We start from the raw sequence: 20,323 nt of genomic DNA, 5'->3' as shown, positions 1-20,323 counted from the left end.
ATGTATATATATTTATATACATAAATATATACAATATATAATATACATATATATATTATATATACATATATATATATATATATGACTCCTTGTAATTCGTGTAATTCGTCTTGTCTTTATAGAAGAGATCATAGCGCTATGTTCTCCAGCACCATTCACATCTTCTATAGTCTGGCCTCGTTTCACGTTTTCTCTCTAGACAACCCTATTTTTTGTTCCCGCACACAAATGCGAAGTCGCTCCTTCCCACGAGTACTCGCAACCAAGAATGCGACAATTTCTGTTCTCTATTTCTTCTTTTACATTTATTACTTTCTTATTCTTTTTTTTTAGTTTTTTCTTTCTATCCCATATATCTTTAAAATTAGTATTGAACTACGAAGCGATGCATGCGATCGACTCGTTTCTAACACATACGCTCAACCAATTTCGAATAAATTATGTTATATTTAAATTGTTTATTAATTGTTGTTGATAAAGAAAAAGAAAACGAGAGAGAGGGGAAAAAGAAGATTAAAATTTATTCTAGAAATTGGTAGCAATAAGTGTGATGAACGATCTACGATCGATTAGATCAGATAGATATTCCCATCGTGATTTAGGACTTACATACTTATCTATGTAGCTTGATGAGTGGTTAACTATATAGTAGTGCGTTTCGAAATCATTAAGTAGTATCAGCTTGTGTCGCTAGTGTTATTTTAGACAGAGATTGAAGTAATTGAACATGTATCATATATAGTTAACATATTAATTGAAAAAAAAAGAAGAAATCTACATCTTGATTCATCCCTTTGCACTGTATCGTTCTGATAAAAAAAATATAAAAAAAAGAAAAAAAAAAAAGAGAAAAAAAGAAGGACAGTTGCAAAAGAATATAAAGAAAAGAAAATGAAAAAAAAAAGAAAAATAAAATAAAAGTGAACAGATGAGACAAAAGAAACAAATTACAGGACAATTGCGGCGAATGATGATGATGATAATGATAATGATGATGATGACTATTATTATTGTTATTATTATTATTACTATTATTATTATTATTATTATTATTATTATTATTATTATTATTATTATTATTATTATTATTATTACTATTACTATTATTATTATTATTATTATTATTGTTGTTGTTGTTATTCTTATTCTTCTTATTATTATTATTAACAAGCCGGATCGTAGAGGCCTGTTAAGGAAACTTTGATGATTGACATCAACGAAGACGGAGCGACGTCGCATTCACCATTTTTTATTCGATCCTTTTCGCATACTCTATGTGTGTTGCCTATTAGATCCTAGGATTTAGATGTGAGACGCGTCTACGTTGCTTGCGTGGCATCTATGATGAAACTAATCAAAGAAAAATAAATCACTAATCGAATAATAAGACAGAGAATTTAAGAACTCGAAGAAAAAATCTCGGATAATCTTCGAGCATGAGCTTGACAAACAGCACCATGTTCTTCTTCAACAATATGATTCGTTTATCCATTTATGTTACATATATCCTAAGTATTTTTTAACAGACGGTATTTATTTCATTATTTTCTTTTACTTTTTCTTTTTCTTTCTCTTTTTCTCTGTCTCTCTCTCTCTCTCTTTTTTCTCATTTATTTTTATTTTATTTATCTCATATGCACTTCTATATCCGTTTCTCTCTTTCACGTTTCTTTTTCACCTATCCATTTTATGTGTCTTTCGATACATAAAATTCTACTTTCGATATCTCCATCTCTCTCCTTCTCTTTCTCTCTCTCTCTCTCTTTCTCTTTCTATCTTTCTTCCTTTCTTTCTTTATTTTCTTTCTCTTCTGTTTCTTTCGATTCTTCTGCACGTACAAACAACGTGGTGTACGTCTCGACCGGGGTGTACGCTTCCTCTTTCTCGCGTCGCATTTAACGTTCTTCTAAGGTGTTATATATATACCATATATGCCGTGACGAGTGTGTGTGTATGTATTTAACGAACGCGGCAATAATTCAAACCATCGATTTCACTTGACTTTTGTACGTTCAATTTTGCACCGAAAAGCACCAGGCCTGTCTTCATATTGTTCACTTTTCATATTGCGCTAAAATCGTAGTAGCACGAGCATTGTGTCACATTATCCAAATCCTCCTTCGATTCTTCTACTTCTATTTCTACTTCTTCTTCTTCTTCTTCTTCTTCTTCTTTTTCTTCTTCTTTTTCTTTCCCTTTTTCTTCTTCTAATTCTTATTTTTCTTCTCTCTTCTTCTTACTTACTTCTTCTTCTTCTTCTTCTTCCGTTTTTCCTCTTATCAATCCTATCTAATGATCCGTCCCAATTCCAAATCCCTTTCAAAATTCTTTTGTAATTGACATACTTCACTTCGACGCGATATTCTTTATGATCGAAAAAAAAATTTCATCGTCAAAAAATCATCGTTTGAATGACGTTAATATCGTAGCTTCTAATTACCCTCGTTATCATTTTGAAAAGAAATGTTGATCGAGATTTTTTATTCTCATTTTAAAATCATCTCCGATAATATTTCTCGCAGTTAATCGATCGGGCTGTTTTCTTCTACTCTTCTTTCCTTTCGTTGCGTGAAAATTTAAGAAGAGATGTCGTTTCGAACAAAATCGTGTTCATTGTGTTATGCGATATGATAATAATTAAACAAAACTTTAATGTGTCGTGAACGTTAAAAAACGAAATAAAAAAGAAAGAAAAGATTCTGACTCTAGAGAAATATCGAAGTATGTCAAAAACGATGTCCTTTTATTCCATGTTCTAAAGGCATGTACCGAAATCCTAAAAGAAGACAAAATATCGATGAGAACCAACAATTGTCTATTTTCCTATTGTCACCCTCTACTGTCCCAACAACAATCAAAAAAAAAAAAAAATCATAAGTCCAGTGCGCAAAACCCACAGGATTTTTCTCTTTGTCTATCTCTCTTTTTGCATCTTGCGTATGATCCAAATATATATATACATATAAAAAAAAAAATTAAAAAAAAAATAGGATAACAGAAAAGAGAAAAAAAAAAGCAAAATCGTTGACGAAAAAAAAAACAAAACAAACAAACAAAAATTTACGACGGGACGAGACGACGACGAGGACGCGGAAAGGGGTGGACGACTTGTATCGTAGAGAAAACCGAGATACGTAGGTTTGAACCCAAAAAAAATAATTAAAAAAAAGAGAATACAAAAAGTATCTATATATATACTATACTATATATATACATATATATATAAGTACTCTCGTATCATAATAAAAGCAGATTGATTAAGAACGAAAATATATGCGCTGTGATTGGAATGCGTGGAATGAGCTGCTTTGGATGTGTAGGTGGTAAAAAGACGTTAGCAATCCTCACAGGGGAATATCTCGCCCGCATCCGCCCCTTCGTCACTCACCCTGTTTAACAACAATAACTACTACTAATACTACTACTACTACTACTACTATTACTACTACTAAACTACTACTACTACTACTATTACTACTACTACTACTACTATTACTATTACTATTACTATTACTACTACTATTACTATTACTACTACTACTACAGTAACCACCACCATCACCACCACAATCACAACTATCACCATCACCCATCATCACCAATAACCATCAACATCGACACAACATCGATCGCCATCGCCATCGTCATTTTCGTTTATTCCATCAAGAAAAAAATACGGGAGAGAAAAAAGAATAGAGAGGAACCTCCCCTCCCCCTCGAACTACCACGATTTGCCACGATTATTAACACAGGTACACTGAAAGACACGTCAAATTTGTTCTTTTCTTTTTCTTGCCTTTTTTCCTTCTTTTCTTCTTTTTCCTTCGCTTACCCCTCGCACGAAAACAAGGGAAATAAACAAAATTACAATTCGATGACGCGCGCCCGTTACGGTGGTGTTTTCCGTTGATTAAACGAGGACGTCAAAAAGAAAAAAGAATTTATTTTTTTTTTTCTTTACAAAAGCGAGAAATTTTTTCATCCCTCTTTCCCACCCATCTCTCCGTCCCCATACGTTTTAAATCGATTTGAGATGCAAATTTCGTTCGGCGCTAGATCGCGATTTTTTTTTCAATTTGTATTTTTCTTTATATATATATATATACATGTACCTATATAGATATATAAATGTCTTTTTTCTTGTTTCTTTTTATACACTAACAAAACATCGCCAGCACGAATTATTTAGAAAGACATATACAAACGTAGAGAAGTACATTAATATTATATATTACATTACGATCGCATATCCCGTTTTAGTAGAACAACACGTATACTTAAGCTTTAAAGACATATCTATATAAAGGGGTGTACAAACCTGCCAGTGATCTTACCTTTTGGAAAGCCACGGTATGTATATCATGTTATCGCGGAAACTCGAGCCAAAGGTCACGCGAGTGTGACATTGACATTCGCCTAATTAAAATGTCGACAATTCGACGACCTTAATTACGTTAATACGGTCCTTAATTATTATTATTCCGATCCTTTACAAACTACTAGACTCTTTAATTATTATTTGATATTATCATCTAACATTGTCTAATTAAGGAATAAAAAAAAGGAAAAAGAGAAAAGAAGAAGAAAAAGAAGGAAAAAGGATATCTTCTTTGGATTTACGTAGAAATCTTACTCACGTCACTTGTTCGCGATATTTTTGGCTCGGTAAAGAAAAATAAAAAAAGGTTAAAAAAATAAATAAATAACTAAGAGAAAAATCTTTGCGATGTGTCCCTTTTTTATAATTCACATAGTGTGTGTATATATATATATACATATACATATACATATACATATACATATATATATATATGTATGTTACGCACAGTGTGTATATATGTATATATATATATATATATATTAATACATGTGCATAAATTTAAAAATCAACATCTTATACGAACCCATACAACGGGAATGTCTTCAGCCTCTATTTCTTTATTTGCCTATCTCACGTATATATTTATAAATAAATATATATACATAATATATACATATACATATATATATGTGTGTATATATTTATATGTATATATATTACATATATATATATATATATATATATATATATATATATATATATATATATATATATATATATTACATATGCACCAGCTTGAACATTTTTCTCTTAATCATTTAATTTCTCCACTGTGTGATTCACTGAATGTAACATATCCAATTATTGTATACTCTCTCTTCTCGTTCTTGTACGCCTCAGACACGTTCTTGCCCATCACGACTTACCACTATCATCGCCGATCGTCGTTATCGATGCGCGAGCAACGGGACGGTCCGAAAGTCGTCAAGTCGCGTCAAGGCGAGCCGATTCCAGGCCCAAGGGAGGACTTTGCGACTGTTTGGCACCGACCTGATGCGTCATGCGATTATACGACGTCGTTCTCCTCGCGTAATCTACTGTCTTATCCTCTACCATTAACTTACACTCGCCATAGCATTTTTATCATCAATCATAGTCGCGCGTGCTCGTACGACGCTTACGACTCTTACGGTATTATAATTTTTGTTTTTTTTTTTGTTTGTATTTTCTTTCCTTTTTTTTTATTTTGAAAAAATAATAAAAGAAAATAAAGAACATGATACTCGACGATTCGTCCATTTGGACGATGTTTTTTTTTTGCGATTAAAATCTGATCTTATTTGTTATTCGTTTTAACCCTCTAGAAATGATTATGTAAAATAATGAATAATCGTATTTATATATCGATAAATGAATATCGTTTAAATGACGTACGCGTATTCTTACATACTCAAGATATATGAAACAATTAATATATGTGTGTAGCTACAATCTTGTCTTATAATTGTTCTTTATCATGACGTGATCTTTTTTTTTTCCTTTTTTCTAATCTAATTTTTTTAATAAATGATTATACTAAATAATAATAAATTGTGCAAGATGAAAATTAAAGTAGAATTTATCATATAATAAATAGGTATAACATATTTTCTTCTTCAAATATTAACATTTGAAATATGAATTAACAATGATGTAAATAATTTTGTAAATATAATGAAATATGTTTTGAACAAGTACAGATAGAAATCGGAGAACGCAACTTCAAAGAAAATTATACGAGGGATACATATATTATAATTCCTTTGAAAATTAAGGAATATAAAATTTATTTAATATATCCCAATCGAGTTGAAATATTATGTCAATGATCAAATAAAATCAAAACCAATCGTTTACGTCTTGCGAGCACTCGTTACGATATCTCAGCTCAGCACACGCAGACAACTCAAACAGATGCGTATTCCCGACTCGTTACGATATAGTTCGTATCGTTCGATCTATCCATATCTAAATTTGACCTGGTCAAATAAATCAATTTATTCCGATCGATATAAAAAAAATATATATCAGTTTCATGGATTAACATTTTTGTAAGCTAACGTTTCGCGAATGCGTATCTCTTTAAACACTTAACATTCAGTCGACGAAATATCTTGTCCATGTGATGTGAGAGCGTTTCGAGGAGTAAGACTCGACGATAAAAATTTCCCGTTGTTGTTGTTGTTATTACGATCATATTTTATTCATAATATATATATATGGGGACTATGGGAGAAAAATCAGAATGTATGAAAACAAAAAGAGAAAACAAGAAAAAAGAACGAAAGGAAAAATAGGGGGAAGTCAAAATAAATAGATTAATTAATTCATTAATTAATAAAAGAACCGACGTGAAAAATGAAAAAAATAGCTGTGGCACTTGGTCATAACATTAGGTATAATTAATAACAGTGAACGAACGAAGATGATAGAAATTATTTTTGTTAGGTTACGAAAATGGGGTTGATTGGGTAGGGGTCAATTGGGGGAAGGGTCGAGGTGTATAGGTGTTTTCAACAAAAAATGGGATGGTATATAAATATGTCTACGTTAATATATTTAATTGACGAAAATTAAAAACGAATTTCATCGAAACGCTGCGCGCAGTTATATGGACAATGATGTCGGCCGTACGTCGCGGTGGGCGAAAGAACTGCGACGGCGCCCGGCGTCCGGAAGAGGATCCGCGTGTCAGTAAATAAAATCGTCAATCAGCAAAGAAAGAAAGAAAGAAAGAAAGAAAGAAAGAGAGAGAGAGAGAGAGAGAGGGAGAGAGAGAGGGAGAGAGAGAGAAAGAGAGAGAGAGAGAAAGAGTGGAAAAAAGTAAAAGAAAAGAAATATTAACGAAGGCCGATACGCGATCTTTTATTGAAAAAAAAAGAAAAAAAGAAAGTACTTATCTCGCCGTACGAATCTAAACGACACTTCTAGAAGAACGAAACAACGTTAACCTTTCAAGAATAGGAGGTAAAGAGAAAGAGAGAAGGAAATAAAGAGAAAAATTAAGAGGGGAAAAACAAAAAGAGAACGCCGTGGAAAAGAGAGAAAAAAGTAGAAAATGGAAAAAAAATTACCTAGAAATAGAGTAAAGAGTAATATTAAACGAAATTGGAAAATGAAGGATTATTGGAAGCTCGGCGAAACGTCGCTTTTCTTTCGTCAACCGGGACGCTATACCGGTGCAACGTTCGCTTCCTCGAGGCTGTCCGAATGATGTTAATCGAAAATGTTCAAATGAAAAAAAATATATATATAATAAAAAAAAGTGAATGTGCCGACTTACTAACTTAGCAATCGATGATTAGAGATGATCAGGCCAATAAATAAAACGGATATAGAAGAGAACAGGAGAAACGAAGGGACGATCGGACAGCCTCGTGTCCTTAGCGGAGGAGCACCCAGCGAACGCGATCAACGAATCTATCATCTCATCTAAATATATATATGTGTGTGTATATATATATATATAATATAATATAATATAATATACAACTACATACTCGACACCGGAACGAATAAAAAAAGAATATCGGAAACTGACAACTACAACAACAAAAACCGCACAAAAACAGACAAATACAACAAAAGTCAAAAAAAATACAAAAATCTAAAAAAAAAAAGTAAAAAAAAAAGTTAGATTAAAAAAAAAATAAATAAATAAGAGAGCGCCGGCGCTGTGGCTGTGCGAGGAGGAGTTGCAAGTAGAAAGTAAAAAAAAAAAAAAAGTAAAAAATAAAAAAAATAATAAAAATAAAAAAGTAAAAAAAATTCTAAACAAAAAAAAAGTAAAAGTAAAATAAAATAAAATAAAATAAAAGCGTGGCTCGGCTAGGTCGACGAGGAGTGTAATCGTGCCCCTTTTGTTTCATTGCCTCTGTTGTAAAGGAGCTAAAAGAGACGAACGAGACGCTGAAGAGCCTACAGACGAGGTTGGAGCTGGCGTACGCGTCGACGGCGTCGTCCGGTGCACCGGTCGCCGGTGGAGGAGCACTCGGAGGGCTAGGTAGCGTATCGTGCGGGGGTACGGGAATCAGCGGTACCGTCCTAGGAGGTAGCGTGGCGGTTCCAGGCGGCGTGCCCGGTAGCACCACCCTGACGGCCATCATGGAGACGAAAGATGCCCGGATACAAACGTTGGAGAAGGAGGTAGCACTGTTGGAAACGGAGTTACAGCGTATCAAGGAATGCGGTGGTAGATTGAGGGAGCAGTTGTTGAAAGCCACCGCCGTGCCAAGCGGCGGTGACATGCAACAGCTTCAACAACAATTTCAGCAGCAACAGCAGCAGCAGCAGCAGCAGCAGCAGCAACAACAACAACAGCAACAACAACAGCAACAGCAAATACAACAGCAGCAACAACAGCAACAACAACAACAACAACAACAATTAGGTTTATCGAACGTCACAAGTGGCGTTACGGGTATCGAGCAACAGGCTCGACAGGGATTGGTGACGGCCTTGGGTGGTCCGCAACAGTCCGGCACGTTGGCCCTGGCCAGGGGACCGTCCGTGATGACCTCCCTGGTACCGTACGGTCACTCGTCGTCCACGGCACTAACCACTCCGTTGCTTGCCGGTTCGACAGGTGGAACCTTGAGCGGGAGCAGCGGGGTCGGCGTCCTTGGCGGCGGTTCCTCGTGCCTGGCCGGCATCTCGTCGGGCACCACCACTGGCGTGGTCAATCCCTATACCGATCGTTACTCCGATCATCACCTTCATCCCCATCAGCTTCACCATCATCAACATCACCATCATCATCATCTCCATCAGCAGCAGCAACAACAACAGCAGCAGCAGCAGCAGCAACATCAGCAGCATCTATTGCAGCAGCACCAGCAACATCAGATCCAGCAGCACTTAAGGCAAATAGAGCCAGCGGCCGCGGGAGCCTTGGCGCTCCATGCCCACACCTTCAACAAACACGACCTGAACTTCAAACGGCAAGTAAGTTTCTTCATCAACAACGTGCGCATCGAAAAGAACGACGCCGTCTAGAGAGGTGGGAGGTGCCGCGCGGAATTGGGACGACACCTTTGATAACCTTTGAACCCTGGCTACCACACGTTGGCTAACACCGTTTCTTCGTTTTCTTCGACGTCCGCTGAGTTCTCTCTCGCGCGCTTCCGCTCGCTCCCCCCGAAACCCCCTCTTCTCTTCGGCTTTTCGAATCTCTACGGAGGAGCATGATGATGATGATGATGATGATGATGATGATGATGATGATGATGATGACGACTGAGTAGCATCTGGAGCATGATCTAGAGACCTAAAGTTTTAATTATATCGATGACACACACATCGTGCCTGCTCGTCTCTCGTTTCATCGGACTCAAGATATATAAAAAGGAACGGAGAGAAATTGGAAAAAACAAACAAAGAAATCGAAAGAGTGAAATAGATAGAGAAATAGAGAAATAGAGAAAGAGAGAGAGAATAAAATACTAACTACTCCCCTAACAACGAGTGCCTGGAAAATGATCGAAAATAGTCAATCGAGCCTATCCGATGATATTCTTTCTATATATCTCACATTGAATATGTACAATTAAAAATGAAAGAAAAGAGAGGGGATGGAAACTGAACGAAGAAAAAAAAGAGAAACAGAGAGAGAGAGAGAGAGAGAGCATCGCCGAGAAGCTGCGTGACGTCGTCGTTGTCGTCGTCGTCGTCGTCGCTTTCACAGATATCGAAGCATCTCGTGGGTCTTCGCCATATATATCCCACTCCTCCCGATCTTTTCTTCCAATCTACCCATTATCACTAAACAATTTCGCCCTCCCTCGAACCCATATCTCGTAAAGTCCCCATAGAAAAATAAATCGCCTGCATCGCTACGAATTGACGAGAACAAAGGGCGATTCTTCGACGAGAGAGTAGATATTATCTATAATACATATACATATACATATAAATATATATATATTATATATTTACGAATTACGTCACACACGCAATATGGAATTGATAAATCCTTTATCTCCTTTTTAACGAAAAGAGCATGCTCGTCGAAAGAGTACAAAGTATGTATATATATACGTATATATGTATGTATATATATATATATATATATATATATATATATATATATATATATATAAAAAGAACGTATATCGAAAGATAAACAATGTGAGAAAGAAAGATATAGAGATAGAAAGAGAGAGAGAGAGAGAGAGAGATAGATAGAAACGAAGACATATTTATTGACCCTTGGATAGATAAAAAAGAAAATGAAGGTTTATTTTTGCGACGATCCTTGAACTTTTAACTAGGACACATTTAGAATCGTCTCTCGTCGAAATAAGCCAAAATATTGTACATACGTAGATATGTACATAATACTTTGTAATCTCGTCGATTCATACCGATTAACGCACGATAATTTACACATACGTGCGTATTATTGTACAATAATGAGAGGATCTACGCTTAGCGTACTTGGATTAATGTTTTACTTTAAAAACTCGAAAGATTTTTCGATCATCAGTCCTACCCAATCTGACCCCACCCTCAACCATCAACCCCCACCCTATTCTCCTTCTTTTAAAAAATCTCTAATCGGCGATATTAAGGCGGGAAAGCAGAGTAATTATATTTTTTGAGACGATTCTTTTTTAGATGTTAGTAGATTTTATGAAACGAGTATAACGGGAACCCCGATACCCTTTCCCTTCTAATATATATACATATACATACATAGTTATTATATATATATATATATATATGTATGTATATGTACGTTATAGAGATAAACGTGCTACCGATCGAGATTTCTTGTATTTAGCGTTTCGAGCATGTGTTCGCGATCATCGATCGGTAATTTTCGTGAGTCTGTCTTTCGGGTTTGAAATGATGCGATTTTACTATCACCCACATATTTTGAAGGAGACAAGGTATCTCATATATATATATGTGTGTATATTATATATATATGTATATATATATATATACATACATATATGTTGAAGATGCGGGGAGCAATATAAGAAAGATTCAGAAATGTCGGCGCGAGAATATACAGAGGAAGGAAAATTTAATAAAAGGGATTAGAAAAGATCACACTTTGAGAGAAAGTCAATCAGAAAGTCATATTCGGTAGCTTCTACGTGTAGTCTGTAGAGCCCGAGAGTAACTATGCGTACCTTATCACTAGGCCTTAGAGAACGAACAGAAGAGAGAAAAAGAAAAAAAATAATTAATAATAATAATAATAATAATAATAATAATAATAAAGAAAAAAAAAAGAACAAATAAAAACAATATATAAAAGTGATATCGAGAAGTTTAAAAAAAAGAAAAAAAAGCTCACGAAAAAAGAGAATAAAAAATATGAACAAAAAAAAATAAGAAAAAAAAAAGAAAAGAACGAGAAAGGAAGGAAAGAAGAAAGGAAAAAAAAAATAAAATAAAAAATAGCAAAAAAAAAACGCACTGTTGAATATTCTAAGATGTCTATAAATGTTGATACGTTGCGGAAACGCAATTGATGAAAGAGTTCTATGAAACGAGTACGTTCGTTCAATTATATATACATAGATACACACATACACACACATATATACAGGTAAATTCATACATATTTATCTACATACATAGTATATATATACACACACATATATATATACATGCATATAAAGGGATATGTATATAGTAGGAAGAAGTTTACGTCTGACGTTACGTGGACGCATTTGACGCATACATATATAGATACATATATACATACATACATACATACATATGTATATATACGTAAACACATACGTACACACATACATATATACGTAGATAAGAAAAATTTAAATTATAAAGCTTCCAGCTGTATATTTTCGTAGCTCAGAGCAATTTAATCGATCTTCCCCTGTTAACATTATTTCCCTGGCCGATTAAAAGAGGCGCCAAAAAGAAAAATCACAGTCTCCCAATATCGTCTATTCTTATTCACCCTTAAAGAAAGAAGAAAAAAAATATAAGAAAAAAAGAAATAAAAAAAAAAAAGAAAACAAAATAAAACTCACGGGCTATACCTAGTTAGATCATAATACATATACACTGTCAAATGTTCTCGGTTGGTTACATAATTCGATTAGGTATCGCTGTTCGTAGAAAACATTATCGCGAGATGTTTTAATCCACTCCCCTCTACCATTTCCTTAACCTCCATTTTATGAGAAAAATTCAGAATTCGCGCACATTATATACATTATATACATATATACATATCTATACATACATGCATATATACATACATATATATATATATATATCGTCGTTTTTAACGTTTCTTCTAAAGTGATATAAAAAAATAAAAAAAAAAGGAAATCATCGCCGCGGTTGTAACGTAATAAAGAGTCAATAAGATACGACAATGGGTGGAGGAAGTTCAAAGAGGAAAAGAGAAAGAGAGAGAGAGAGAAAGAAAGAAAAAGAAAAAAAGAGAAAAGAAAAGAAAAGAAAAGTCAATGTATCTCGTATCTCTCGACTCTTACGTTTTATAAAATAAATGCATAGAAAATAGACAAATAGATAGATAGATACGTACATGCATACATTAAATACACACATATATCGTGATTCATAAATTCGTAGAAAGAGATATCGTGTGGTGATCCAGCTGGATATATATTATATATATCGATATATGGATATATCTACATACGAATATAGATTTATAGGATATAATAAATATATATATATAATATATAAAATATATTATATATAAATAAATATTTATATATATATATATATTGTATCCTAGAAATTTACACCCTTCTAGACACACAGTGATCCACGTAGGAAAAGATTCTTCCAAAATCGATTTCTCTCAATAGTGGAAACATGTTGTAAGACATAAGAAAAATGCAACACGAGCTAAATGATGAAACAATCGTACAGAAATTGTTCCCCGATCTCCCCGGGCATCTCTTATCACGATGTACGACGATCTCGCGCGTGATTGATTTTGTGAAAAAAAAAGGAAATAAGAGAAAAAAAGAAAATAAAAGAAAAAGGAAAGATACAAGAACGACACAGAAAACGAAATAAGATAAAACAAAACAAAACGAAAATAAGAAAATACACAAGGGGACAAACCGCAAAATTATTGTTACGTATGTATATCGTTTTCAACGATATCCTCGTTGGACTCTTGACGACGACGGGAGATCCGAATAAAAAAAAAAAATAATGAAAAATAATGAAACAAACGAGACCCTGGAAGTTAACGATTACACGGATGACTGTTAGGAAAAATTAAATGAAAAAGTAAAAAATTAAGAAAAACTAAACGGAAAAGAAAAATAAGAGCAGAGGTATATAAAAAAATTAATAATAATAATAATAATAACAATAATAATAATAATAATAATAATAATAATAATAATAATAATAATAATAATAATAAAATACAAGAAAACCTTTTTTGTTTTTCCACGACCCTACGGTTTTGTCGTCGCATTTTTCTCACTCTTTTCCATAACCATATATATACATATACATATATATATGTATGTGTATATATATATATACTCCTCCCTTCTTTATATATATATATATATATATACATATATATATATAAATATTTTATATACAAAATTGATCCTCCTCCGCAGACTATTGACAGGCTTGGAGCCGCAGGTGCTACGAGGAAGGTGCAGCCGGGTACGAATTGTCCACGGAAAATCGTTTTTTATCGTGTCCTCGAAGTGATAAGAAAAAAAAAAACGAAAAAGAAAAGAAAATAACAATAAAATCGAAGGAAAAGAGAAAGAGAACGAAAAAGAAAAAAAAACAGATGGAAAAAGAAGCAACATTTTTTTTTTAACGACGTGAATCTATTTCTCTTTTCGTTGCAGCTATGCAATCGACACCCTTTTTTTCTTTCGTTGTCTCTTATTTTTCTAATTTCTTTTAATTCTTCTTCCGAAGGGCAAAGGAAAAGAAAAAGAGCAAAAAAAAAACAAAACAAAAAAAAAAGAAAAAGAAGAAAAGAAAGAAAAGAAAAGAAATAAAAAAATTATCTCGGCGCAAAAGAGGGAAGGGAAGGAAGCTTTTTTTTCTTTTTTTTTATCTCTTTGTTTACCGCAGATAAAAAAAAAAAAGAAAAAAGAAGAAAAAGAAAATGAAAGAGCGAGTGAAAAACGTTTGGGATAATTTTTTTTCGTTTCTATTTCGCGTAATCAACCAACGCATCCAATTATTTATGAACGTTTATCGTTGAACTTCTTCTTCTTTTGTTCGCTCGATCGACTCGTAATTTCGCATTTTTATTCGCACATCTTCCCAACTTAACTTTCATTATATTCCCTTTCCCTACTGGTCCACCTCAGCCACTATAAAACTATCACCATACCGTCGTCTCCCACGTTAATTCCATTTCCTTTTCGTCTCATCGTTAGTTTCTAACAATCATCATTTCGTTTTCCACTAAAATACTTCAATCGCTAACGTCCACATATTTCACTTCGTTTCTTCTTCGACGCACTCGTCACGAAATCGGAAGAGATCGTATTAATCGTTAAAATTTTCGATGTCTATTTGTCACGATCAGATCGAAAGGATCGATCACTATTATTGACGTACATATTTCAATCGACAATGTCGTTATCAACGTTAGATGAACGTATCGATATTAAATACGCTATATTGATAATCGACGTTAACATCTATACGCGAAAATCGTCAACGCGATTTTCATTCCCTAGCATGTGTGTCATAACGTTCGAGAGATCGAATCGATCATTTGATTACACGTGTGATAATCAAATTATTGAAATAATAAATATCGGCGTATCTGGGACGTTTTAATTTTTGTGTTTCTCTTTTTTCTCTTTTTTTTTTTTAAAGAAAAAATTATTCTAACAAAATAAAACTCTTCTCGAATTCCTTCGGAAGAATCCGAAAATATGTAAAATATCATTTCCTATTCGTCTCCACGAATAAATTCGATCAATGCGTTCGATTCTAATTGGTAATTATTATTATTATTATTATTATTATCATCGTCGATCCTCTCGAACGATACTCCACGCGAATCATTTATTGTTGCGACGCATGGGAACACCATCGTTTTCCGTTCGTGCCGTTTGCATGACGCATGTTTACGCTCGATTTATTATGTATTACATACTCGATGCATCCCCTGCCCCCTTCATCATCTAGCTGTCATCATCTATCTCGTAAAGCGATTTACAATAAGGTAAACGAGAAATATATACAATATAAAAAAAAAAGAAAAAAAGAGGTAAAGATGAAAAAGAAAAATAAAGAAAAAAAAAAGAAAACGAAAAAACGTAATTTAAAAAAAGAAAAAGAAGAAGAAAAGAGAAGGCAAAATATCTGCGCAGTTCGGTCGATTACTCGATATATCTTTCGTGCTATTCCTATGAGATTTAGCACGAAAGATGTGCTCTTACGATCTATCGCCGATCGAAACAGATATTTCGACTCGTATATCGTTCTACGTCGACCTTCAGAGTAACGATAGCAAAGCGATCGTTTCGTTTGTCCTGCGTGTGATTCACTTGTACGTATCGTTTTCTTTCAGGAAAACGATTTGATCTTAAATCTAATCGATCTAAATTTTAAAAGATGTTTGTTTCGCCTTGTTCCCTTTGTTTTTCTTTCTCTTTTACGCAGAGATCGATATTTTTATTCTTTTTTTAAATTCTCTTTTTTTTTTCCTTTCTTTCTTTTTTTTTGTTCCTCTTCGCGAGATATAATTCGAGATAATTTTCGTTAATTATCGATCGATGGAGAAAATTTGAATATAGTTATTTAGAATTTGTTCGGGGAGAAAAATATCGAGCGAGAGATAAAGCGACTAAAGAAGAAAATTGAATAAGAAAGAAGTGAAGATGAAACAATTGTTGATTGCAAAAAAAGAAAAAAGAACAAGTGACTTCGCAGGTACAAACCAATGCGATTTCTTTGCCCGTTACAATTTAAATATATTAAGATACATACAACTAGATGTTAAGTTTTATGGTTAAGTTAGCGATAAGTCAGCAGAGGTTGGCGGTCCCTAACTCCGCAAAATTTTTTCTTCCGTTCGTTCGAAGGATCGACGACAAGAAAATAATGAGAAAAAAGAAAAATTTCCAGATCGATACAAATTTTATCCGTAATTAGTATTAATATTGAAGTGAAATATTTTCTCTTTCGGATAAAAAAGATAAAAAAAAAAATAGACAAAAGAAAACAATTAAAGAAACGTTAAAAATCATCTCTCGAGAGATTATCTTGACGATTCAAAAAAAAAAAAGAAAAAAAGAAAGAAAGAAAGATAACAAAAAAAGAATAAAAAAAATAGAAAAATAAGGAAGAAACCAAAGAAATGATAAATGATAAAATATATCGAAGTAATGAAAAATGATAAAGAATGATCGATAAAATGATCGAACGAAGGAAAAGAATGGCGGAATTGGGTGACCTACATTGGTTGAGCGAAGCATTATTAAACGTGGTGCCCCCAATATTCTAGCTTTCTGAGGAGGTAAGGATATTCTTCACCCGACAGAGAAGCACTTACAAGTCACGAACCTACTTCCTTCGTTTCCATCTTGCGTGAATCGCAAACAAACAAACAGACAAACAAACAAAACGAACGAACGAACGAACAAACAAATAAATAAACAGACAGACAAACTGACGAAAAAAACGAACAGACAAACAAACAAACAAACAAACAAATAAACAAACAAACTTCCCCGTATTATTACTAAAAAAAAAAAACAAAAAAAAACGTATTACCGGAGTGTGTTTCGATGTTATTTTTTTTCGTAGTCACTTTCTCTCTCTTTTTCTCTGGTGTGAATCATATATGTGACCGACTGTTGCCAATAGTAAATCATTCGTGTTATATTATCATTGACTGTTTGCATTATATACTCTTATATACATACATGCATACATACATATATACAACTGTTTAGATATTAATTCTTTCTTTAGAATGCCGGCAACACCCTCGAAGGAATTTAAAATTTAGACTCGATTTAATCGAACTTAACGACGTTTTATTTTCGTCGTAAGCTCATTTCTCTCGCTTATGTTTTATTTTCTTTCTATGTGAATATCTTTCTCTCTCTCTCTCTCTCTCTGTCTCTCTCTCTCTCATTTTCTCTCTCTTTTTTTCTCGTCGAATAATTTTCCTTTTCCATCTCCCTCCTTTTTCAATCCCTTTGGAAGCCTATAGAGTTAAATCGAGATTTAAATTTTGAAAACCTTAATGGCGGTGGAACTAGCCTTAGTTCGATGTCGTCACGTAGTTTCTCTTTTGTCTCATTCATCAGCATCAAATCAATGACGACGACAACAATAACAACAACAGCAACAACAACAACAAACACAAAAAGAAAAAAAAAGAAGTCTCGATTTACGACGACCAATAAAAGGGTCGTCCAAAACATCTCATCACTCGATCGCCGACTTCATCATTCGACCCAGTATGTGTGCGTGTGCGTGCCGTTTTCTTTCTTTCTTTCTTCTTTTTTTTTTCTTCAAAAATCGTAGACAGTCGTTTTCTCTATATGCAGTTTCTCCTTTCTCGCGATAATATGAAAAAAAGTATAAAATATCAAAAAAAAAAGGAAGAAGGATAATAGAAAAAAAATAATGATGATGATGATGATGATGATGAATAAATAAATGAATAGACAAATAAAAATAAGAAATCATAAAAAACCACAAAGATCGACAAAAAATATATATATATATAAAAAGATATATATATATATATATATATAAGAAAAAAGAAATAGAGAAAACATGTGAACTCGTTATACGATCCTAACGAGAGAGAGAAAGAAAATTTTCACCTCACCCTGATACTCCAGCATCATCCCTTATGATCGTAGACAACGATCAGATGGATCGCGAGAAAACACGCGATTCGACTGTCGTTCGTATTAGCATTTCGTAGAAAAGTTCGTAGCACGAATTTAAAGAAAAAAAAAAAAAAAAAAAAGAAAGAAAGAAAAAAGAAGAAGAAAGAAAAAAGAGAATAAAAGAAAAAGAAAGGAGAGAGAATTGAAAAGAAAAAGAAAAGTCAATTAGTGCACCCGAAAACGACGCGAGCAGAGTGAAGAGCACATTTTCATTAATCATTCTCATTCTCTATCTCTTTCTCTTTCTAAACCGTAAGTAAGAATAAAATATATAATGACTAATTGATTTTCAACGAAGGAAAGAGAGAGATAGAAGAAGAGAGAAAGAGAGAGAGAGAAAGAAAGAGAGAAAGAGAGAGAGAGAGAGAGAGAGAGAGAGAGAAAGAGAAACCCAACGTCAATTCGATCTGCTCGCGAGTTTTCATTTAGAAATCGCTTATGTAAAGAGATTTGCGTGTAAAGGGTCACACATGCATGTTACAATCCTCCGATACGCGAGGGTGTCACGTGTGTTAAGATAAACGATTGAACGACACATTTTTAACTTCAAAAATGATATTCAACAACGAGGTTGTGTTTTGAAAGTGGCTTAAAAAAAGAAGAAGAGAATGAAGAAAAAAATAATACAATCAACTTTGCCTGTGAAAATGTCAAAACGCAGCTTTGTCTTGGTTTCCCTCGTCAATTACCAGGACGGATAAAAAGTCTTTTAGTAATAACGGGTGCCAAACAATTTTTTGATTAATTATAAAAATCGATCGTTCTTTTTCATGAGGTATATAGAAATTCTTAGGCTAATGTTTTTCGTTGTTCTGTCTTTTTTCTTTTTTTTTTTAATTTAAAAATTTTTTTCCAAAGCGCGAACGCTACAAGACTATTGATAACTATTATAACGAGACTGTATGCTTCGGGAAAAAAGTAGTGATTGATTTTTTCAAATTGTCTAGGAATTTTCAAATCGCCTTTTTTATTATTTTTTTTATATTTTTTTCTTTATCCATTAAACCTTTGTCGCGTTTCACATCGATGTAATGATTACAATGGAAACTTTGTTGTATTGTTCGAAGCACGGTTAATTACTAGTCGTAGGTTTTAATGAATTGTTCGTCAGTTTTAATAGAACAAGCAACAATATCGAAAATAACGAAAGATCATAATTTATCGAGCCGCTTTCGAAGAACACCGTTTGTTCTTTCCTTTTCTTTTCGTTTCTTTTTTTTTCTCGATCTAACATCTAATATCGTAAGACGCTCTCGTCGACGGAGGAACCGTGATATCTCTTCTCTCTTCAGTAAAAGTAAGAACTATCCGTAGTTGTGATTAGCTGTTAGACACTTAGAGAGCTGTGTTATAACACTATTTTTCACTTATGTTTTATGCTTGAAATCGTTGCGAGTTCTCCCGTTAAATTTATGTACATGTGTATATATATATATATATATATATTGTGTATATATATATATGCGTGTACGTGTATGTATGCATATGAATATTGTCTCGGTGATAGCTCGCAACGAGTGCCACTTACTGCTGATGCCAGAGTAGATCAGACGATTTTAGGTACGTACACACGTTAAAAGAAAGAAGGAAACAAGAAAAAAAAAAGAAAAAGAAAAATGAACAACTAGAAAGAAACAAAAAGAGAGACACGTACATGATATACGTCCTATTCCTATTGAAATCTACTTCCTATTAAAATCCTAATCCTAAATAATGTGAACCTCTAATCGTCAGATATATATATATATATATATATATATATATATATATATATATATAAACATATATTAGATTGATAAAAAAATAATTGTGACTTTTATCATTTTACTCGATGAGTAAAAAAATCGTAATTATTTTTACATCAACCTATATATATATATATATTCCCAACACTACCATGGACACGTATATAATGTACACTGAAAGAAACACTTGTTCGTATTGTTGGTTTTTTTCAAACCGCTGCATGCCGTAAAAGTATATACATACATACATATCTAGCTCGAGTATGACTATCGTTTCGACCGGACTAACCCAATACATATTAATTATTGTTAATTCAATAAATACGTACATACGTACA

The 20,323-nt window shown here is 33.3% G+C and overlaps 2 protein-coding genes across 3 annotated transcripts in view; both read left to right on the top strand.

Annotated features, from left to right (window-relative positions):
* LOC127064751 (ELKS/Rab6-interacting/CAST family member 1) overlaps nucleotides 1–20,323 on the top strand; it is a 74,894-nt gene that overhangs the window by 41,115 nt on the left and 13,456 nt on the right. The window contains exon 5 of one of the 2 annotated variants that reach the window (XM_050996270.1): nucleotides 16,836–16,847. The exons of the other annotated variant lie outside the window; for it this stretch is intronic. Coding sequence (XP_050852227.1) covers nucleotides 16,836–16,847 — 12 coding nt within the window. The remainder of the gene's footprint in view (nucleotides 1–16,835; nucleotides 16,848–20,323) is intronic. 2 annotated transcript variants of the gene reach the window in all.
* LOC127064755 (GATA zinc finger domain-containing protein 10-like) lies at nucleotides 5,432–13,556 on the top strand. Its single transcript, XM_050996277.1, has one exon. It carries the CDS (start codon nucleotides 8,465–8,467, stop codon nucleotides 9,353–9,355), a length of 891 nt encoding a protein of 296 aa, XP_050852234.1. The 5' UTR covers nucleotides 5,432–8,464; the 3' UTR covers nucleotides 9,356–13,556.

Source organism: Vespula vulgaris, chromosome 6, assembly GCF_905475345.1.
Source record: "Vespula vulgaris chromosome 6, iyVesVulg1.1, whole genome shotgun sequence".
NCBI classification, from domain to species: domain Eukaryota; kingdom Metazoa; phylum Arthropoda; class Insecta; order Hymenoptera; family Vespidae; genus Vespula; species Vespula vulgaris.
The sequence above is the reverse complement of the archived record's forward strand: the minus strand, read 5'-3'. Positions and strand labels throughout refer to the sequence as shown.

Excerpts from the sequence above, each read along its gene's own strand:
- LOC127064755 (XM_050996277.1), top strand. The coding sequence starts at position 8,465 with ATGGAGACGAAAGATGCCCGGATACAAACGTTGGAGAAGGAGGTAGCA.